This window comes from Corylus avellana, chromosome 1 (genome assembly GCF_965113065.1).
Source record: "Corylus avellana chromosome 1, dhCorAvel1.hap1.2, whole genome shotgun sequence".
Classification (NCBI taxonomy): domain Eukaryota; kingdom Viridiplantae; phylum Streptophyta; class Magnoliopsida; order Fagales; family Betulaceae; genus Corylus; species Corylus avellana.
The window spans coordinates 6,315,615-6,338,777 of record NC_142490.1 but is presented as its reverse complement, the minus strand read 5'-3'; the positions used below and the strand labels follow the sequence as shown (position 1 = coordinate 6,338,777).

The following is a 23,163-nucleotide window of genomic DNA, read 5'->3' as shown; positions in this document are numbered from 1 at the left end:
GCTTTGTAGTCGATGTCCACGGTAGCTAACTCTATCAACATTGACTCAATGTTAGTTTTTTTTTTTTTTTTTTTTTTTGGACGGCTCCCCTCAACTTTCATTATTTAATGACTTAAGAGCATGCCTACACATATACTAAGACATTTTAATCTATCCTAATAGATTGCCATTTCTGTAACTCGACCGCATAGCTTCAATCAATTTGCTCGACACATTGCATCTAATCCCATACTTGATATGACGATTGGCTTTGATATCAAAGTATACAGATCTCAGGTATAACTTACTATTGAAAATTGGCTTGTAAGGAAATTATGCTTAAAAGTTTTATGTACACATGGTTAACATTGTACTTAAGTTATGTGAGATTTATTGTAACAACTTATTTAGCCCTTGAAATTTGTAGTTGTACCAAGCTATCTATGGGCTATAAAAAACATCTTGAAAATTCTTGGGGTAAGCTATTTTGCCCAAAATAGTTACTACTGTCATCTATTTGACAGAAACAGTTAGATGCAAAAGTGGATACATGTCATAACCAATTTTCGATTGACACGTGATATAATCGATAACACAGTCTATTATAAAACTACAATTTTAACACCTTTTTTAAAAACAAAAAACAAAAAAATAAAAAAACAAAAAATGAAAAAGGGGGTTGCCCCTCACCTGCCCTTGCAATGAGGGTTAGCCCCTCTTGCGAAACGGGCCACTCCTCATTAGGTGAGGGACAATCAGGCATACTTTTGTAAGGGGAGATTGCCCTGCTTGAACCGATGAGAAGTGACTTTCTATTAGAGGGGGGGCAACGACTGCCCCTCACCTATGGAGGGGCAACATCCTCTCAAAAGAGGGGTGACTAGTGAAGAGCAACCTCCCCTTAGAATGAGGTGGCTAATCACCTCTCGTATGGTGAGGTGAAGCCCGCCTTCACAAATGAGGGCCGATCCATTACCTCTCGTTGTGGCCTTTTTTTTAAAAAAAAAAAAATTTAAAAAAAAAAGTAAAATTATAATTTTATATTAAGTCGAGTTGTCAACAATGTCATATGTTAATCCAAGGTTGGTTGTGACATGGATTCACTTGTTTGTTTAATAGTTTTTTATCAAACCGCTAACAATAACAACTACTGTGAAGAGAGAACTTATCATATAGATTTTAAAGATAGATCCCTTTTGATATCCCAAATATCGGTTTTAATACAACTACCAATTTTAGGAACAAGATAAGTACTTTTTTCCTTTATTTTAACGCAAGGAAAAGAGTTCATTTAATCCATTAAATAGAAACTAAATATATAAAAAGAGATCAGCATGTAATATTTAGGAAATTAGAAAAAGAAAAATGCAAATTTAAAGTAATATAATCGGATAAGGAAGATCATCGTAACGTCTCTCATGGTTTTAGTGAACATGGTCCTGATCTGAGCATCAGCTTAAGTGGGACCTTATGTAAGCCATGTTTTTACACGCTTGCAGGCCGACTGAAAAACTCTCTCTCTCTCTCTCTCTGTGTTTGTCACGTTCCGTCGTGGGTGGGTGGCTCGGTTTCTATCCGTTTAAAAATGTGATTGTGTTACAAAAATCTTGTAAAAAACCCAGACCCTTTCTCTCTCTCTCTCTCTCTCTCTGATGTAAATAATTGTTCATTTCCACTCTCCATCTTTCTATCTCTAAAAGTTTTTTGAAAAGTATTTATTTTTCTATAATAAATCCTCTGCGTGTGTGAGTGTGTGTGTCAGAACAGTAGAGGAAGAAGAGTCGCAAGGGGAATCCCAATCATAGGAAAGAAAAAGGAGAGCAAAAAAGTGGAGGAAAAATTGGAGAATGAATGGTCTACCACATCTTGAACCAGATCACTCTGAGTTTGTTGAAGTTGATCCAACTAGCAGATATGGCAGAGTAAACCCCCCCTCTCTCTCTCTTTCTCTCTCTCTCTCTTGTTATTTGCTTTGAGTCTGATATTTGGGTTCCTCCATTTGTTGCAGTACAATGAAATCCTTGGCAAAGGAGCTTCGAAGACAGTGTACGAATTGTGATCACCCATTTCAGATTTTTCTATAAATTGAAACTTCTTGTGGTCCACTTGATTTGTCGAGTACCCGTTTCAGATTTCTTAAAAATTGAGCTATTTTTGGTCTTTCTTTGAGTTGTTGTAAATGGGCATTTGATATATTTGTCAGTTGTTGGGTGTTTTTGGTGTTTGATTATATTGCAGTTACAGGGCATTTGATGAGTATGAAGGAATTGAAGTTGCTTGGAACCAGGTCAAGCTTTATGATTTCCTGCAAAGCCCTGAAGATCTTGAAAGACTCTACTGTGAGATTCATCTCCTGAAGACATTGAAGCACAAGAACATTATGAAATTCTACACTTCGTGGGTAGACACTGCAAATAGGAACATCAATTTTGTGACTGAAATGTTCACTTCTGGCACTCTGAGGCAGTAAGCATTTGTTGAAGTTTTAATGATTCTTTTGGGCTATTCCTTGTTTTTCCGTTACTTTTTTTATGTGGGTCTTTGAGATTCCTGATTACTTTTTTGTGGGTTCTCTTGCTTTTTTGTTATTGATAGGTATAGACTAAAGCACAAGAGAGTTAACATTAGGGCAGTAAAGCACTGGTGTAGGCAGATCTTGAGAGGGCTTCTCTATCTTCATAGCCATGACCCTCCTGTGATCCACAGAGATCTGAAGTGTGACAATATCTTTGTCAATGGGAACCAAGGGGAAGTGAAGATTGGTGATCTCGGCCTCGCTGCGATTCTCCGGAAGTCGCATGCGGCTCACTGTGTTGGTATGTTTGACGGATTCAAATCCTATGAATTTTTTGCTTTGGATCATTGAAACTAGTTGAACAGAAGTTGGTTGAGGCCTTGTTTTATATACTGAATTTACGAAGAAACAAGAAACTTTTTTTATTTTTATTTTCTGGTGGATTTGAGCACTGAAAGACATTTAATAAGAAGTTCATATGTTTTTGGGCTTCTTTTTTCACAGGGACTCCAGAGTTTATGGCTCCTGAAGTTTATGAGGAGGCTTACAATGAGTTAGTTGACATTTACTCATTTGGGATGTGCATCTTGGAAATGGTTACTTTTGAATATCCATATAGTGAATGCACTCATCCTGCTCAGATTTACAAGAAAGTTATTTCGGTAAGTGGGATCTCTCTCTCTCTCTCTCTCTCCATTGAGATGCTTTTATTTGTTTAGCTAAATGAGAAAGACTAGATTTCACTTGCCTTTTAACATTAGGGGAAAAAGCCAGATGCTTTGTACAAAGTGAAGGATCCAGAAGTGCGGCAATTTGTGGAGAAATGCTTGGCAACTGTCTCTCTAAGGCTTTCTGCTAGGGAGCTTTTGGATGACGCTTTTCTCCAAATAGAAGATTGTGAATATGATTTGAGAACAGTAGATTATGGTAGAGAACTAGAAGACACCAGTACTCTTATAAGGCAGCCTCTCCTCAAACTTCATCACAGTAATAGTGCCTATAGTAATGGATACCCAAATGATTATGCTTTAGAAGCTGAAAATGAATGGGGCTATCATCCAGTTGAGATTGCACCAAATGGAATCGAACTTTTCGAGTACCATGATGACGAACATCCCGAAGATGAACATGTCGACATAAGTATCACGGGGAAAAAGAGAGGAGATGGTGGCATCTTTTTAAGACTTAGAATTTCAGATAAAGAAGGTTGGAATTTCTTTCCTTTGATATCATTTTGATGGATTGTTTTCTTGTACCTCCTAGTGGTGTGTCACTGTGACTTTATTTCTTTGCAGGCCGAATCCGAAACATTTATTTCCCGTTCGACATTGAGACGGATACAGCATTAAGTGTGGCAACTGAAATGGTTGCAGAACTGGACATTACCGACCAGGATGTGACCAGAATAGCAGATATGATTGATGGAGAAATTGCTTCCTTGGTTCCTGAATGGAGGACAGGGCCAGGAATAGAGGAAACACCCCGCTTTGCTAATCAAGGCTTGTGTCATAATTGTGCTTCCAACCATACCTCTAGTGGCTCCTTCATGTGTTTTCTGTCAAATAATCTTCAATGCTGTAAAAATGGATGTGCTGCTTCAATGCACGGGCGGTTCGAGGAGATCACATTTCAAGCTGAGGAGTCTGAGCATCATGTGAAAGAGGGTGACTTGGATTATCATGAAATCTGGGGTCAGCATGAAATCCCTGAAATTAGGTCAGTTGGCTCTGGACAGATCCCTTCTTATGAAGAATATGAGAAACTGGAGCCCATTCTTTCTCATTTATCAGGCTCCCATTCTTGCTCCTTGAAGCCCTCATTATATTGTGACATGTCAGAAAACTTTGAGAAAGAAACCCAGCAGGAATTAAGATGGCTCAAAGCAAAGTACCAAATGGAGCTGAGGGAACTTCGAGATCAACAGCTACTACATCCATCAAAGTCTTCAACTTGTGGAAATGGGGAACACAAAATAGAAAATGGGTTTTCGACGTCTCCCATGAACAATGGATCTCCCATGAAATCCTCTGCTCATGTCAATAAGAGCTGCCCCACTTTGGAAACCCTAAGGGCCCGAAATTGCGAGGCGATGAAGGGTTCCTGTAATGCAGAGGATGTGGCCACTGCCAAGAGTTTCTACACTGGTTCTCTACTTCCTCACTCTCTTCACAGGACAGTTTCTCTCCCAGTTGATGCTGTTGATTTATAAATGTGTCAGCCACTCTGAATTCTTTTATATCTATATATTATATAATTCCCTTATACTCATAGAGGCTGTAACATTTACATCAAAATCCACCCTTTTTCCCCACTCTCTCTTGATTACACTATGAATAGCGACCACATATATGGTGTATCAAAATAAATAGTGGTGATGGGTGTTCCTATTGATTGGTGCTTGAAGGATCTCAACTGTGATGAGTCGGTTGACTTTTATCTCCACACATTGTGTCCAACACAGCCATATTTGTAGTGGTAGGATCTTCAAGTGCGGCGACTTGGATGAGCACAAAACCGTGATGGATATAAGCACAGATTTGAACAACAAAGGTTGGTAGGGTCCCCTAGTATAAAGACTTGGTTCAACTTCACTCGGTGTCGATGTTACAGCGTATATCACCATTTTATCACAATTCGTTTTCACGTGTCATGTTCATATGGTATCGAAACATGAGTGTAAAATTATACGGATAAGATTTCTTAACGATTGAATCAGTATCAGGTCTGTGAGTCGTATTAAAAATTATCAGTCTTAAATTTTGCATGTCGGGTTTGGATTGTATCGACCCTAATTTAATATTAGGTTTTATAGAATTTGAAAGTCATGGCAAGTGTGCTTGAGAGATAGATGGGGAGAGAAGTAGTATGGCAGCTACTTTTTTGGTAGAATCAGTTGAGGATGGGCAATGAGAGTTTCTCTAGGACACGTCTTTAGTTTCTTTTCCCTTTTTTTTTTTTTTTTTGGCCCACCACTTTATGTCAATTATAGAGGGGGATTGCAAAGAGGAGTAAAAGATGGATGGCCCACGAAAGAATCATGTTCCATGCATGCTGATCTACTTGTAATGTGGGCCACATCCAGTCATCCACATGACATGGATGGGTCCATTACTATGGGATGGCCCACTCCATGACCTCACCATTAGCCCACTTTGAGATGGACACCTAAGCTTTATATTAAAAAAAAATCACATGCAAATCCCTTGTCATAATTATGCCATGGATTTGGTACAAATTTGTACCTTTTGGACTGGGACTTGTTTTCTGGTCAAAACTCAAAAATCAAACCCACCCTATTTTCTCATCTTGTGCTTCAGATTTGTTTGAATGGATAGTAATTTAAATAAAAAAAATATTAAAATTTTTATATAAAATCTACTTATTTAAATAAATTTTAAATTGTTCGGCGGCTAGGTAATCGGTCCATGTCTTTTAATCATTTCGACAGATAATTGTAATTACTTATCTCATCCTACATCAAATATGATTAAGGCCATAAGGGTACTTTGTCTTTCCTTAAGGAATCAACGCTTGCTTGATGTGCTAGTCGAATATATATATATATATATATATATATATATATATATATATATATATATTCGTTGAATTTGGTCGTTAATTGACTAAGTTTTTAGGTTGGGTGTCTTAATATGACATTAGGTTCTATAATTCTTGAAAATGGAGAGCCCCATTTTTTTTTTAAATTTTTTTTTTTTTTTTTTTATAACTTCACTTAAGATCCCCTAACTTTCACCCGATTTGACAAACCTCCTTAAACTTCAAAATCTCTCAATTTAGTCTATTGAACTTTCAATTGCAATTAATTTAGACCACTTCGTCAGATTTTAAACGTTAAATGACGTTTATACCCCTGATTTTTTTTTTTTAATAATAAAATTCCAACTTTACCCTGAATTCCAAAACTTTTTTTTTAAAAAAGAAGAAGCAAAAATTAGGAATATTTTGGTATTTTTTGTCATTTCTAACGGCTAAGTTTGACAGAGAGGTTCAAATTGAGAGTAGTTGAAAGTTCTGGAGACTAAATTGAGAGATTTTGAAGTTTATGGAGGGTTTGTCAAATCGAGTAGAAGTTCAGTGGTTTTCAGTAAAGTCACCCATTTTTTTATAGACTTCTATAAATGAGATGGAGAATGGCTCTCCATCCATTTAAAAAATTTAATTTTCTCTAATTTATTTGTAATTGACATGACAAGAAATCGTATATTCACCAAACTATGTACTAAATAATACTTTTCATTTACACTTCAATACTAATGATTTTATGAAAAATCAATTAATTCGTAATATATTAATCATATATTTAGAGTTCATGAATATATCAAACTTAGCTTAAATTTGTTCAAGCTTGGTTCTCAGTAAGTGGAATTTAACTGTCGATGACGTGTAAATTGTTTCATTTCATAGGTGATATAAATGGTTTTAATGATTCGTCATACTTGCTGGAAAATTGAAGGTGATATGTATGCATTACGTGTAGGACAAATTCAAAAGGGAAATAATTGTTGGTTGCTTTAACTCATATTATCTCCTCCTTACCAAACAATTTGATTGCTTTGATGTCACATTATTTAAAAAAGTGTCCTTATTTTGAGGTAAAATGTTCTTCGTTGAAATTTTTTTTTTAAAAAAAATGATTTTATAAAAAAAATTCTTGGCGTTTAGCCTTTACAAAAAATGTTGGCAACCTTCGGCAATGGCCAAAAAGGCCGGCAAACACCAGCAAGAAATTCTAGAGAACTCTGATGGCGGCAGGTGGCATGCGGTAGAGGATTTCAGTGAGCTTTAACAAACTTTAATAGTGGCCGATGGTGGATTTGGACAAACTCTAGCGGTAGCGGAGAATGAATTGTAAGAGTATGTGTGCAAAAATGAGAAGTTCAAACTCGAAAAATTGTTTTAGTTTTAAAAAAATAAAACTATTTTATATAAAATTAAAGAATATTTTATTGGTCAACCGAAATTTTTTTATGTTTGAGCACGATTTATGGTTGTATCAAACACTGAAAAGTAGGAAACTAGTTTTCCAAAAAAAAAAATGGAGCCTAATACATGAAAATCCAATTCAACTGTTTGGACAGATAGGGTTAAAAGACATGAAGCGAAATAAAAAAGCAAAATTGCCTAATGACGGAAAGAGTAATTGTGTAAAAACATTGTCTTTTAGCTTTAATTGATGACTTTTCAATATCTTGTCAAGGATCTAAGAACAAATTTTGTTCTTATTGAAGATATTATTGTTTAAGGAAATGCTTTGTTTTGTAAAATCCCAGGATCTAGATTCTGGTCTTGCATGTTTCCTAGAGTAGATGTAAAGATGTTGTCTTGTAACCTGTGGCCTGTGGGCTAAGCCCCTATTAAAGAATTAATTTAACCACTTTAAAAAGAAGATTATAAACGATTAGCATTATCATTAAGTTGATGGTAGCCTGGTAGGAAGAAGTTGAGGGGTGAATGGATGGAGTTAGGTGAGAGAGAGAGAGAGAGAGAGAGAGGGTGGTTGCCACTTTTGAATGATTGAAAAGGCATAGATTTTTCACCTTTCTCACATTAAGAATTTGATCATGACCAAGATGAAGATATGAAGTGCTTCTTTATCATTTTGCTATTACGTCCATGACAACACTACCTTTGAATTACGTTAGAATATTAATTAAATAATTGCATTTATTTATTTATTTTTAACAATGTTATGTTTAGAAATAAGCGGCGGTTTAAAAGTCTATTTGAGATTACTTTAAGGAGCTTGGAAAATACTTTTAATATTTAAGAAATTCTGAAATTGTGCCAAATAAAAATATTTGATATAAAATTTCAAAACCCTTTCTTTGATTTTTTTTTTTATATATATAAAAAAAAAACCTTTAAAAATGATCAAAACGTACTTTTGAAAAAAAAAAACTATATATATATATATATATAACTCTAAAAGCTCTATTTCTTAACGTAATCCAAAACATGCTCTAAGTCAAAAAGGTCCGTTTAAGTTTGCGATTTTTTAAAAACACAATGAAGAGTTTGGAAAAATCTTAAAATCACAATTTAGCCATTAAAATTAAAATTAAAAAAAAAAAAAAAAAAAAAAAACTACTTACTTGCGATTAGAAAACGCAGATTTTGTTACATTTTCAAATCGTAATTTTAAAAAGATACAATAACAAATAATTCATTTTTTACGATTTGATTTAAAATCATAATGTTAAACACATCCAAAACATTACTATATTATTTTTTAATTTTTTGTGAATTCAATTTAGTCGTCAAGTTTCCAATTTTGGTGATTAAGACATTAATATTAAAAGTATACCAGATCAGACCACTAACTTAAAGCCACGTGGCGTTATAGCCACGTACACGGATTCCTGTAAAGGGATGGTCCTACTCCAATCTTTCATTTATAACTTTTAATAAAGCGTTCATGGGATTCATGGGAAGACCAACTTATGTTATGAATGTTGATTTTAAAGCCAAAGAAGAAACTAAAAAGCATGAAAAGGAAGAGCTTTTCTCTCCAAAATTAATGTGAAAGGGCCATGAATAATATGTACAAAGCAGATTCACACGTGGCAGTCAAAGGCTCTGTTTGGTTAGATTGTGAGAATTAGGGCATAAAGGTGGCATTGGAAGCTAATTTACAATAATAATTATAATAAAATTCCACCTTTTGCTTTACACTTTTGAATGCATGATAGACCCAAAAAGAAAGGCATGGCAAATAAAACGAGGGCAACTCAAGAAATCCATATTCCACGTTACGTTCCATCATAGAAAAAACGAGTGTATGATTGGAATGCCCAAATATATTTTGACTAGTTTGCACCACTTGATAGATTAGGCACTCCTCCTGTGGCTAACCATGGGTCTATGGGGATCCATGGCCGGCTGTGGTGGATCTCCACAACCCCTAGAAGAAGCTGCGGGTAGGTTGTGGAGCTCAAGAAGGATCCTGTGGCTTCTGCGACCCACCCCTCAACATGGTCGTGAAGGCAACCTTAGCAAGTAGGCCTCGTAACCCACTCCTCGCAAAGGTTGTGGTGCCTTCGTGACCTCCACCCCTCATGAGGGGTGGATTTCTATGCCGGCTAGCCATGCCCATTTGGGAGGAGAGCTAGCCATATATATATATATATATATATATATATATATATTGTAGAAATTTTTTAATAGCAAGAAATCCCTTCAATGCAGGTCCAATTATATGATGCCACGTGTTAATAAGTTATAAAGGAGTAGTAAGTATAGCATTACTTAGAATCTTTAATTACGAGTCCGTGACTTGAATTGACTAGGAAACGCCCGACAAATTCAATATGCTCATCCACGAGCCAACAAAATTACAAATCATTAGTAAAAGAAAGAGAAGCAAAATACCTTTATATGAATGGGAAATATCTGAACACCTAGAATCCTTCCAACCACTACCAGATCGTGCCTAACCCCACCATAACACCAAAAAAAAAAAAAAAAGGAGATGATAAACTAAAGGAGATATTGTACTTTATACTTGTAAACTTCAATTATGTAATGTCTCCTCAAAGGTTTTAATTTAGAATATTGACCTAATTTAACATAATAATTACTATGAACTCTCACTTTCTAAATTGATAATAAAAATTGGAAAATTATTTGAAATAACTTCTAAACACATATGATTTAATATCCAATTTGTTAAGTCAAAAATATCTCAATTCTTTTATGTTTGTAATTCTCTCTCCCTCGCCATCCCATGTAAACCTTATCCCAAGCCCACTCCACTCCACCCCTCATGTCCTCTCCCACTAGTCGGGGAAACTTCAGTTTCATGTCTAATCAACTCAAAGGTAAGTTCGTCTACTAACGTAGATCCAATTCAAAAACCGGGTCTTCAACTTCCCTGGCCGAGGAAGTTATTGACTTCCACCATAGTAAGAGCATTACAAGTAGACTGGACTCGCATAATCGTCATGGAAATACTTGCTCACTAACATAGACCCACCCAATCCTAGAGCTGAGTCTTCAGCTTCCCTAGCCGAGAAAGTCATCCACTTCAGCCATAGTAATAGCATTACAATTACATTGGACTTGGCATAATTGTCATGGAAATCACTAACGTAGACCCAATCCCAAAATCGGGTCTTCAACTTCCCTATCTGAGAAAGTCATCGACTTCGGCCATAGTAAGAGCCTTACAATTAGACTAGACTTGGCATAATCATTACGGGTGGGCACGGGTCGAGGCGGGTATCAGCCTTTCTCCAACCCACCCTGCACCCTGCGGGTTTGAAAATTTCAATCCGCCATCCGAGCACAAGGAACAATATCCGCGCGGGTCCAAGTATTGCAGGGCGGGTATTGCGGGTTGTGCGAGTTCTTTTTCAAATCCTCTCATTTCTTTCCTCCACCAGCTTCTCATCTTTCTTTTCCTCTTTCTTCTCCTCCATTTTCATCTTTTCGTCAGATCCTCTCAGAACCCGATTCAAACCTATAAACACAGAACCCCGAGAAACAAACAAACATACACAACCCTACATCAAACCTATAAACAATGGAAAAGAAAACCAAAGAATGATTCATGAAAGAGGTCTAGAGAGAGAAAAAAAGCTTGGATCGACAGGATCGTGATTTGTGGAGGTGGGAGCGTCGCAGCAGCCGTGGTCTAAAGTGGAGCGGCAGCATAGACTAGAGAGAGAAGCAGACGAGAGGTGGAGAGAGAGAGAACACACCGAAGAGAGAGCAAGGGAGACGAGAGGGAGAGAAAAGGGAACAGCGGCAGAAGAATAGAGAGAGAGACTGAATAGATTAGGGTTAGAGTTTTTTAGTTTTTATACTTATGCGGGGTGGGGAGGGTACCCGCTGAAAAAAAACACCTAAAACCCGCAACTTGGCCCGCCCTGTACGAGTTGGAAGAATCCTACCCGAACCCACAAAAAAATACATAAAACCCAGGCGGGGAAGGGTGGGGCGGGTTTGCGAATTGAGCAGGTTTTTGCCCAATCCTAATAATCGTCATGGAAATACTCACCCACTAACGCAGACCCAATCCCAAAATCGGGTCTTCAACTTCCCTATCCGAGAAAATCATCAACTTCGGCCATAGTAAGAGCCTTACAATTAGACTGGACTTAGCATAATCGTCATGAAAATACTCGCCCACTAATGCAGACCCAATCCTAAAAATGGGTCTTTAACTTTCCTGGCCGAGAAAGTCATCAACTTCAGCCATAGTAATAGCATTACAATTAGACTGGACTTGGCATAATCGTCATGTAAATACTTGAACGGAGACTTTACTCCACCTCTGCCCTCCATTACCCTAGGTTACTCCCACCAACCCAACCCTTTTACTCATCTTCTCATCCTAGACATTCAGATATTCTTTCAAACTAGCTATGAGTCGTTAAACAATAAAGGTTACAGCTTGGAGTGACAGTTTATTTTATAAAATAAATATTTGACATTCAATGTGTTGCAGCTCCCACCATGCAAAAGGGAAGTGAAGGTTAGGTATAAGTCCAATGAGTGAAAACGCCAGTACTTTAAAAGCTTCGAGAACCCTTGCCAAGTCCTTGTCATACTCCTAATCAGATGTAACCCATAACCACTAAACCACACCATTTTCAAGCAGACACATAATCCAACCTAAATAATTCCTGCCCGCCACTTCTTAACACCTCCATCTCTCGAAGAGGAAAAGCAAATTTAGAGAGAGAGAGAGAGAGAGAGAGAGAGAAAATGTAAATGGTCAAGGTAAACATGCATCTGTCTAAAACTTTACAAATTCATTGACTCATATGGTTGCAGATTGAAGAATTAGTGAAATAAAGCTAAGTGTATGTTTGGTAAGTGTTTTGAAAAAGCTTTTTTTATTTTATTTTATTTTTATTTTTATTTTTATTTTGTCCCCCCATCTTAAACCCTAGTTTCACCCCTGCGAATGGCCACCCTCTATCCTTTTGGAGGCCACCTCTATTTCTGTAATTTCTTTTTAATAAATAAGAAGTCAGCCTCCACACTTGAAAAAATAAGCATGCGCTTTTCAAAATATTTTTGAAAGTTTTCTAAAAACTACTGGCCACCTCTCTATTTTTTTAAAAGAAATATATATATTTTTTTTAGGAAAAACTTCACTTATTCCCCATAGCTTTCGCTTCTTTTGTAAACACCCTTCAACGTTCAAAATCTCTCACTTTGGTGCATCGAACTTTCATTTCATTCCAAATACCCCCTACCATTAGATATTGCAGTTAAATCAAACGGTGAAATAAGTAAAAGACCTTTATACCCCTAAAATTTTTAAAAATTTTAAATGTATCCTTATTTATAAATAAAAAATTATTATTATAATTATTATATTAAAAAAAAAACAAAGTGACCCATCGTGGGTACTTTGTGACCCACAGCAAGTCACCAAGGTGACCCAAGGCGGGTCACAAGTGACCCACACACCGTCATCTTTTTTTTTTTTTTTTTTTTTTTTAATTATGACCCGTGGGTCACAATATGGGTGGGTTAGATCCACTGGTGAATCCAAGGGTCAAGAGTTTTTTTTTAAATAATTATTTTTTAATAAAAACTAAGGGTATTTTAGGAATTTCACACCACTCCGTTAGGATTTAACAAAAAATCCTAACGGAAAGGAAAAAGTGAAAGAAAATCAAAGTTGGCTACACCAAAGTGAAAGATTTTAAACGTTGGAGGGTGTTTGCAAGAGGCACGAAAGTTCATGGGATAAGTAAAGTTTCCCCTATTTTTTATAAATTTTTTTTTGATAAGTCCCTATTTTTTATAAATAACAAGACTCTACACCTGAAAAAAAAAAAAAGAAAAAAACATTTGTTTTCTCAAAATATTTCTAGGACAGTTGTGTAAAAGGTGTTTTGTGTTTTGGTTTATGAAAACTGTTTTGTGTGATAACTTGTTTTCAAAAAGTTATGTTTTGTATTTAAAATGAGAAAAGACTTTCCAAACACGTTACCAAACAAGCTTAATGCTTTGAAGTATAAAACCACTGTGTGTAAAAGCTTACATATACATTACAGCAACATATCAAATCTTAGACAAGTATAATTTCTGTGGTGAACTATATATACAAGTTTTTTCCGCTCAAATGCCAATTTAGATCCAACAACCAGTTCAGCTCATACCTCTTAGCGCATGGTAAAAGATAGCCCTTTATAATACTCTTACAAAGGCCTCAAAAGCGGATAATCTTCAAGAAGTTCCCGCTCTGACAGAGTGTCATTTTCATTCTGGGGAGTCCACAATACCTCAACAGCCTGCATGAAAACAAAAGAGATGTCAGGCAGAGAATATGAAAACTCTAAACTTCACAATTATGACAATGTTCTCATTCTTACTAGTATTTTGCTTGAGGGAATGGATCCAATCTTTTGCAAGGCTTCTTTCAAGTCCCCACTGCCATTGATGGCAGGCAGCTTATGTACTCCTTCAGCAGCCACCAAGATTGTTATCTGATTTACAGAAATCTCATAATGTTACAGAAGAGGGAAAAAGAAGATTTACATTTCTATTTCCAATAACACATGCATCCTAGAACTGAGCTACTCGGTCATAGATGCTGCGAGTTTATAATGTTGTCAAATAGAAAGATGAGATAATATACATATCAAGTTGCCACAATAAGGCATGGTAGTCAATCACTCCATGCAATAGGCATTAAATTATTGATACAAAATAAATGAATTGAACCACCCCAAGATGTGTACAGAGAGAAAAGGATGCAATCCACCAAAAGGAATTATCGTAAATCTTGAACAAAAAGCTAGAGTTCTCCCCCATTCAATTTTCACTTTCATATATATTCAGGGTAAGAAGCAACTGAAATTGTATAACATGTTATTCGTTCCATAAGATTACGAATTGTCAACTAGGAGCAAATGGACCCAACCATGCCTAGGCTGATGTATTGTAATTCTATAAGAGGTCCTAGGAGCACCTTGAATAGAGAAGCAGAGACGAACCGTTTTTGTGGTCTCAGCCATAGTAAACCCAAAACATTTATTATTCAAAAACATGTCAAGGAGGTTTTTCTTATCAAAAGTCACAAGAGTATGACAGAATTTGATTGGTGGGGACATCTAAAAAGAAAAAAAGAAAAAGAATGGTGGGAACATTCCCTTCCAACTCTTAGTAAAAGGTGAACAAAAACTTTGTAATGCTCTGCTAGGCTAAATGTTGTCATATGCTGCCATCATAATCCCATTGGTCAAATTTCATGTGAACCTTAGATTAGTCAATAAATATTTGGCAGAGCATAAAAGCTTGACAAATAGATCAACATTGAAAATTCAATTATGATCTACTAATCTTCCATCAGGAAACCCAAAAGTAGTTGTGATCAGGCAGAAGTTGATCTAAAATTGATTTGGCTCAGTTTAACAGGGCCTTTGGTCTGGTTCTAGTATGTCAGTAAATTATGCACCACCCAAGATCGATTTAGATATATTACAATGATAACCCAACACCAGAACTAAATCACACCAAGATCGATTTTGAAGCTTCTGAAATCTAACCACAAAAAGGCAAGCCTACGACATCCTTTTCAGCAAGTGATATATGCAGTCATTCTTTTTACTCATTTAGAATTGAAAGTTTAAAAAATTATAATGTAGCTTATGACAGGAATTTCCCTCAGGAGTGTTAGTTTTCGGTTCTCTTTTCTACATCAAAAGGAAATTATATGAATAAAATGAAATAAAATGCCCATCATGTCATCAGAAAATCGAAAACCAAACAAGATATATTCAATTCTACCTCAATGACAAACAACTCCCACCTGAACTTGTTTATGCGCCTAAGCTTCTGTTCTACAACATATATCCCAACCAGAATTTCAACTTCCATGAGCACTACATCGAATTTCATTTTAACCTCCACCGCATCCCAACTCTTCTTCTATGTGTGTGAGAGAGAGAGAGTTATAATGCTCATGCTTGCATTGATGCATATTTTCTAGATAGTGGTGGATGAGGAACGTTCAGTTGCATCACAGTTTGGAATATCTGGTGGAACAGTGGAAAATCACATTTCTGATATCTTTGCAAGATTGGGAGCTTGAGTCAGTTGACATTTCTAAGAACTAGTGTATTCTACTCTTCCTTCAGGTAAAGGGAAAGATAGAAGGTGCCAGCTAGAGGCCTCTAAGATTAGAAGGTTCAAGGTTTGTTCCTTATATTAGGCTTTTAGAGACCATTAGTGGTTGATTTTTCATGGAAGAATATTTGAAGTGTAAAGGTACCAAGAAAAATAGAATTCGTAGGATGCATAACTACTTTTTTAATGACAAGGAACCTTGACAAGGCAGGGCCCTTCGGACCAATCCCTGCAGAGTAAACCTCAGACCTGTGCACCGCACCCTCGGAAGTTTCACTACACGGATCAGGATAAATCGTGGGCTTTCACACCAGGGGGTGTGACCCCAAGAGGGAATTTGCACCTAGCAAGTCTCGAACTTGGGATCTATAGGGTGATACTCCCTAAGACTACAAGCCTCAACCACTAGGCCAACCCCCCTGGGGTTCGGATGCATAATTGTTTAGGGTGAAATGTTGGCAATTGCGAATTGGAGTATTGGGAAAATTTTGTGGATAGATTTTGCATGCATGAGAATTGTGGTGAGATGATGGATTGCCTTTTTTTTTTTTTTTTTTACATTGCGATATGGCTAGAGAATTATGGCTGTTGACCATTACATTATTTCGAGTGCATTGAGTGATGCCTTAGACAGTGAAAGAAGTGTTTGCATGTTGGAATGGGAAACTTAATTGTTAAGAGAGATTTAGGACCAGCTCCTCTTTGTATTATGTGGGCTAAACACTCTACCGAGACAAAAAATGGCTGTCAAGAACGCAAAGAGAGGAATAACCATAAATGGAGCAGGCTGGCTGGGAACTTGCTTAATGCATTTTCTTATGCTCTCTATTTAAGTGGTTGCATGCTCTTGGAAGTATACACTTCTATTCTTCTTTGAATTTTATTGTTCTTTTCAATTTTTTATTGTAATTTGCTAAGAGAATGCATTATAATCATCCTTTGTATGACTTATTTTCACTTTTAATAAAAACTTTTATTACTTATCAAAAATTAAATAAATTACAATGCTCATGAATATGAAGATAGATAGGAGAAAGCATCTTAGTTTGGAGTAAAGGATTATCGTATAGTATAAATCATGCAATTAAATAAAGCAAACCCACAAATAAATAGCAGATTAGAACACATTCCATGAGTCTAGTTAGTAGCTGACTCACCTAAATAACCCAAATTGAAGCTATAAATAGAGCATTTTGAGACAAATTTTAACATAATTCATCTTACTGTTGACCTTACCACTATGTACTCATTTCTGAATCCATTAGCTCTTTGGCTGGCTGAGCTTTGCCTTTTAATGTTGTTCACATTGACGAGTGTTTCTTCATCAAACTTCCCCCGTTCTTCAATAGAAAGTTGATTGAAGCGTTTCTCTCCGTCCTCCATGCTCTTCTTTAAATCCACCTGTAATAATGGCACAAATTATACATGTCTTCAACATTGCTGACATCTAGTCAAAGTAAGTTCTCAATTTACAAAAGAAGAAAAAGAAAAAGAAAAAAGGCCTCTGTAAGAAGTAATGGCTGCAGGGAATATGTTCTGTGAAAGGACTGTAGAGATTATGCTGGATGCAAAATTACGAGATGATGTAGATAAAATTGTACTTCCTATATATATGGAAATCTGGAAAAGAGAAATTTAAGTTAATCACTCAAGAGCTCTAAAAAATGTTACCCTTGTCTACAAAAGTGAGATATTTTATTGATAAGTAATCAAGACATCATTAAAAGCGTAAGGCACCCTTAGGTACACGGGAAGTATACTAGAGAAAACACTCGTCTAGAAAGAGGGAAAAAAAAATCATGATAACTAAACATCAAAAGAGAAACAAGTGCAACTGTCCAAAGATATAGATTATTGAAGAACAAAGACTTAAGCTCTGCTGAAGTCTTCTCATGGTCCTCAAAACTTTTTTTTTTTTATAAGTAATGTTGCATATCAAAAAGCGTAGAGGGATGCAACCCTAGTACACAAGAAGTATACAAGAGAACACTAAAGATTTAAAAAATAAAAAATAAATTTAAAAAAAAAAAAGGGAGAGAGAGAGAGAAGCTAAGAACCCTAAATCTCAAAGAAGCCCTAAACCCACAAAATAGTCATGCCTTTACCCCGACCAGAGCCATTGTCTCTAACATCAAAATTAATGGAGCATTTCAAATTTTTAAGCTCATCCTCTCCTTAGGTTTAGAAGCAGAAATCTTCAAGATACTGGCCCTCTTCAATGGCAAAAAAAAAATCCATAAGTCTTTTCTCGTCACCCCCAAAAGACATCTCTATAGTGGGAGTGGCTCCCATCGCATTAAGTACAAACTCAGGATAGCCCTCATCCCCCACCTCTCCATTCCTTGTCTCAGCCAAAACTTTTGTCATGCATTTCCTTCCATAGACACCACAAACGGCACGGAGGCATCATCTTCCACACAACAACACTCCAAGTGATGCTAGCAATCCACCAACAAGCATACAAGTCAATAACTCACTACAGACCAAAAAAATAAAATAAAATAAGCATTCCATAAGGCACAAGCAACCTCACAGTGGAGAAGTAGATGGTCCACAAACTTCTCATTCCTTCTCCACTTACAGCATCTATCTACCACAATGACATATTGCTTTCTAAGATTGTTCATGGTAAGGATCTTTCCATGGGCTGCCGTCCAAGAAAAAAAAAAGAAGCAATCCTCAAAAGAACCTTAGTCTACCAAACACTCTTTCAAGAAAAAAGAAAGGCATCATTCCAACCTAGGGAACTGTAGAAAGATCGAACAACCCTCTTTCATATTCTCGTCTCACTCTAACTGAATACAACATTCTGAAGAACGAGGCAAATACATTCACCTCCCAATCATGAGATGCTCTAGTAAAGCTTATGTTCGACTAATTGGTGCCATCAGCAAACTTAAAGTGAGCTGGTACTGAAGCATCTTTTACGTAGGCAATACCATAAAAAAACTAGAAAGAGGCTCATTAGAATACCACCCACCCCAAGAATTGCCAAATTTAAAATCCAACACAACTCTCCACAAATCCTATCTCCCATGCACATAGCACCATAATTATTTTCCTAAGATAACACAATTGAACATCAACAAATTCCGAATCCCCAATCCTCCCTTAGAAATAGGAGAACAAACCTTTGACCAGCTTACCAGGTGATATTTGAACTCTTCCCTAGCCCACCCTATAAGAAATCTTGTTGAAGCTTCTCAATGAGGTTCGCAACACCCACAGGGAAAAATGGACAAGAGATATGTAGGCAAATTGGAAAGTGTGCTCTTAATAAGAGTAACCTTACCACCCTTAGACAAATACATCATTTTCAAACTTGCCAACTAACGCTCTAACTTTTCAATGACACCATCCCAAATAGGCTTAACCTTATTGGAGGCCCCCAAAGGAAAACCAAGATACTTCAAAGGCAGAGAAGAAACTGCACATCCCATAATACAAACCAATCCTTCCACATTCTCAACATTACCCACTGGAACCAATTTCACCTTAACCAATTTGATCTTCAAGCCCAAAGCAGCTTCAAAAGATAAGAACAAGCAACGCAAATGGCGTAATAATTATAACTCTGCAAATAGTTCAAATTCCAACTTTCAATGGATTGAAAGTATGGAATCAACTAGTATGCTTTTCACAAATACGAGGGGGGCGTGTGTGACTTTAACATACATGTGTGCAACATCTCCACCCACCCCCACCCCCCAAACAGTTTCTTTCCCCTTCTCTCGTTTGTTTGTTTCAAGAACGTTGAACATAACTGTCGTCATACAGTTAAGTAGATCAAAATGTTCTAGGAGATGGTATTCAACTTACAGATGAGTAACCTGAGATACAATAATCAGGATGCCGAAGCAAAGCTAAAGTAGTCTCTGCACCCAAAAGATAAGATAGACAGAACTTTAATAAAATTAACAAGAAGAAAAATAACAAGAAAGGCTCAGATTAACAATGTGCAAATGAAAAGTCATGGATGAAGAAATTGATATAATGAAGTCAAAATTAGTACCAAAATACATAGCATATTAAGAAATATGAGCCTTGCATTCCATATTATATGAGATGGGCTAATGATATACAAATGACTGACAATGTAAGAAGCAAAATAATAAGTGAAAATCACTTGTGCTTGCAATAAAAATCAAGTATATTAAAGGATATTATGAACGAGCAGCAAATTGATCCCAACTCTGAATAAGTCAATTATGATGAGGACCACTCCATAATCACTAAAAGGAAGATCTTCACAATTTGGATGCCATTTGTTATATCTTTACAGTAATCAAACTCGCGGGACTATTATTTCGATTGAATTTGGATTCAATAAATCCTTTTGAAAAGCTTAACTAAACCAAAATCTTACTATTGGCTCAAAGTAAAACATGAACATCAGTTGAATAAAGCAATTCTCTCGTATGGCCTGGGAAGAAACAAAGAAAAGAAGAAGAATATTCTTTATGGGAAGAAAATTGTTTCCCACTCCAATTGTCTTTTAGGTACAATATGGCCCACAATTGATATAAATAGACTATTTGTACTATCTCTTCTAGGAGGCAAACTGAATATATGCCAACTTGGTAATTGTATGTGCAAAAAGAGTGGGAAATCCGTTAATCACCTTTTACTCCATTGTGAGGTTGCTAGTATCTTATGATATTTTACTTTCAGTATTTTTGGGTTAGATTGGGTCATGCCTAAACATGTAGTAAACCTCTATGCTTGCAAAGGCCAATTTGGTAGTCTTCATAGTGTAGCTCCATGAAAGATTGTTTTGTCCTATACAATGTGTTTTATATGGAGAGAAAGACATGTTCGTAGTTTTGAAGACTGCAAAAAGACGGTGGTGGAATTAAAGGCTTTCTTTTAATACCCTATACCACTAGACGCCTGCCTATAATTACTTTCATATTTCTAGCTTTTACAATTTTCTTGCTCTTTTTTCTTTTTCTGGTTAGGTGGTTCTCTTGTATACTTCTTATATACTTGGATTGCGCCCTCGCATTTTTTAATGAAATTCGATTACTTTTTTTAAAAAAAATTATATATATCACATTTCCTAATGTATTCAATAATAGGAAAATTCCCCGTATATATACATACGGTAAGTACGTACATACATATGTACATATACATATGATAAGTAATAATTTTATATGAAATTCCCCTTATAATTTTATGGTATAAATTCCCCTTTGACTTCTCTCTTATATCACTTTCTCTGTTTTTTATGATATTGAACTCAATGATTCTAAATATTACCTCAATTCACCTTGGGCCATACAACTTGCCTCGTAGGAATAGTAAAATATTAGCAATCATCTCACCTTCTGAGTAGGATTAGAATTTTCTCTGTTTTTCTTTCTTCTTTCACTTGGTAAATTAACTCACGCCCTAGAAGATCAAAACCCGCAACCTCTTCACAACTCCGATTTTAAGGGAGTGAAAGTGCCATTTCAGTTTTCAGCCACAACCGACTGGTGACCAGAATTAGATAATCAAACCATATGATGAACAGATTATAAAGTTCGTTTAACTACTTTTTTTAGGGTTCAAACATCATATACTAATTTGTATAAGATGACTCAAATCTAATAGTAAATTGATGAAAAAAAATGTTAAAAATAAAACCATGAATTAGATGAATAATAAGAATATTTAGTGAGAAGCTCCACCTGTCAATACAAAACTCAAACCGTCAGGGCTAGATGTATCTGCAGTTTCAGCAATCCGATTAAGATCTCTTTGAAGCGACCGCCCCATGCCCAACAATCCAACCTAAGAAAAGACAATAATGAGGAAAATTCAGAATAACTGCTTTCTGAAATTCAAGAAAGATTAAGTGCCAGAACTCAACTTAAGAAGGTTCTATGCAGGAGATGAACACAAGAAACAACTACTTCATAGGCAACTAAATGAACACACTTTCTAAATCTGATTAAACAAAAACACTATATAAGTAAGACAGTAAATCTCTAAAGTAAATCCATGACTTTTCGAAACTTTTCCCCATTGTCACATACTTGACTTGCAGAGGCTAAAAACATTTTGTTGAAGCTGATATTAATATTATTGTGGTCAAACAGTAGAATATGCTGAATATTGTAACTTCAGAAATTCTCTGAGCCTTTCAACTCATACTCCCTAAAATCCATACCAGACTGCACTTGCGAACATATTATTTCTTGGTGCCCTATATGTAGCTTCATAGAGCAGAAAATAGCCTCAATTCATTCAAACACCAAACCCCAATAGTTCCAACTCAAAACTTTTCCGACCTAAGCCCAACCACCCAAGGCACAATATGCAACAAGGCATTCTAAGAAAATCGTCCTAAGGCACTAAAAAAGTCGCTGCCTCTCTTGTCACTAATATACCCGCACTGCTAGTAGTAAAGGCCAATGATTCTCACATTGTCACACATATGACACATAAAAGGATCCCTGAACCATTCTAATCAAACCAACAACTACCGTGGGCTAAAAAAGTACGTCTCTTTAAAAAAATCCAGCCATTATGCAACCATTTCACACAAACATTCCCACCGACATAGCAGACACCAAATCACTCAAAAGCTATGTGAATAAGAGCAAAATCCAATTTCCACAATACCTGAAGCTTGAGCACACTGGTTTTCTCCGTGGCAGTAAGCACACCACCCTCCGACCGGTCTGAAAGAAACCCAGAAACCAAAACAAACGCCGCGAAACCCATCAAAATAAAAAAGAAACTCGACCCAGCACCCACTCCGACCCCAACAGCCGGACCCACGTAAAACCCACCTCCGCCGCCGCTAAACCCGAACGGCGAAGGCGCGTAATACGGCACCGAATAAGAAGACCCCGGGCCCGAAGTCCTCGGCGTCGAATAGCTCCTCGACGATGAAGAACGCGAAGAGAACGACTTCCCACCCACGCGGCCACCCGAGGCTGCCAATGCCGAATTGGGATCGTACATCAACAACAACCCCAACAACACCGCAGCAATCGCGGGTGTTCTCAATGCCTTTATAGCGTTATATACAGCATTCGCAGCAACCTGAAATGGGTTTCTATAGTTTTCTTTGTCGAGCGACACGGACTCGTCAAAGTCTGGTTCAGTCAAATGCTTCTTCTTCGCGAAGAGGAAGCATTTAACGCTGAATTGACCGGAACCTTGAGGCCTCAAATTCAATATTCCGTTCCTAAACTTGATTGGTCTGATGAAGGAAGTATTGCTGGTGGGGAGTGGACGAAGAGGGGGGAGATGAATTGGGAAGGTTTGCTTCCATTTCAATGGGTTGGCTTCGAGCAAGGAGGTGGTGGCCATGGACTATGGAGTTTGGGTGGATTGGGATAGTGGGTCTTTTTGGGGGATGAGATATTTTTGGGCTTTGGTGAGGAAGAGAATCTGTGAGGGTGTGTGAATGTGGGTGATGATTCTGAAATGGACGAGTAGTGGCCAGGAAACCAGTTGCTTGAATGTGAGAACCTCATTTCATCCAAGAAAAATACAGGTCGTTTTCGTTGAGAGAAGCCTAAAAGATTTTGCTGCGCGAGGCACGTGACTGGATTATTAGA

At 36.8% G+C, this 23,163-nt stretch overlaps 2 protein-coding genes across 2 annotated transcripts; one reads left to right on the top strand and one right to left on the bottom strand.

Annotated features, from left to right (window-relative positions):
• Nucleotides 1–1,483: 1,483 nt before the first annotated feature.
• Nucleotides 1,484–5,144, top strand: WNK1 (WNK family serine/threonine-protein kinase 1). Its single transcript, XM_059581339.2, has 7 exons — nucleotides 1,484–1,901; nucleotides 1,988–2,025; nucleotides 2,218–2,445; nucleotides 2,575–2,795; nucleotides 2,999–3,156; nucleotides 3,256–3,700; nucleotides 3,790–5,144. Exons 1-7 carry the CDS (start codon nucleotides 1,827–1,829, stop codon nucleotides 4,701–4,703), a joined length of 2,079 nt encoding a protein of 692 aa, XP_059437322.2. The 5' UTR covers nucleotides 1,484–1,826; the 3' UTR covers nucleotides 4,704–5,144.
• Nucleotides 5,145–13,502: 8,358 nt separating this feature from the next.
• Nucleotides 13,503–23,069, bottom strand: LOC132170876 (myelin-associated oligodendrocyte basic protein). Its single transcript, XM_059582014.2, has 6 exons — nucleotides 22,217–23,069; nucleotides 21,280–21,382; nucleotides 19,424–19,479; nucleotides 16,841–17,005; nucleotides 13,849–13,962; nucleotides 13,503–13,767 (listed from the first exon to the last, which is right to left on the bottom strand). The coding sequence occupies exons 1-6, from the start codon at nucleotides 22,910–22,912 to the stop codon at nucleotides 13,675–13,677; spliced, it is 1,227 nt and encodes a 408-aa protein (XP_059437997.2). The 5' UTR covers nucleotides 22,913–23,069; the 3' UTR covers nucleotides 13,503–13,674.
• Nucleotides 23,070–23,163: the final 94 nt, after the last annotated feature.

Excerpts from the sequence above, each read along its gene's own strand:
- WNK1 (XM_059581339.2), top strand. The coding sequence starts at position 1,827 with ATGAATGGTCTACCACATCTTGAACCAGATCACTCTGAGTTTGTTGAA. Across the intron at positions 2,026-2,217 it reads AAAGGAGCTTCGAAGACAGT|TTACAGGGCATTTGATGAGT; the intron begins GTACGAATTGTG and ends ATTATATTGCAG. Across the intron at positions 2,446-2,574 it reads ACTTCTGGCACTCTGAGGCA|GTATAGACTAAAGCACAAGA; the intron begins GTAAGCATTTGT and ends TGTTATTGATAG.
- LOC132170876 (XM_059582014.2), bottom strand. The coding sequence starts at position 22,912 with ATGGCCACCACCTCCTTGCTCGAAGCCAACCCATTGAAATGGAAGCAA. Across the intron at positions 21,383-22,216 it reads CCAGTGTGCTCAAGCTTCAG|GTTGGATTGTTGGGCATGGG; the intron begins GTATTGTGGAAA and ends GTCTTTTCTTAG. Across the intron at positions 13,768-13,848 it reads TTCCCTCAAGCAAAATACTA|GCTGTTGAGGTATTGTGGAC; the intron begins GTAAGAATGAGA and ends GTTTTCATGCAG.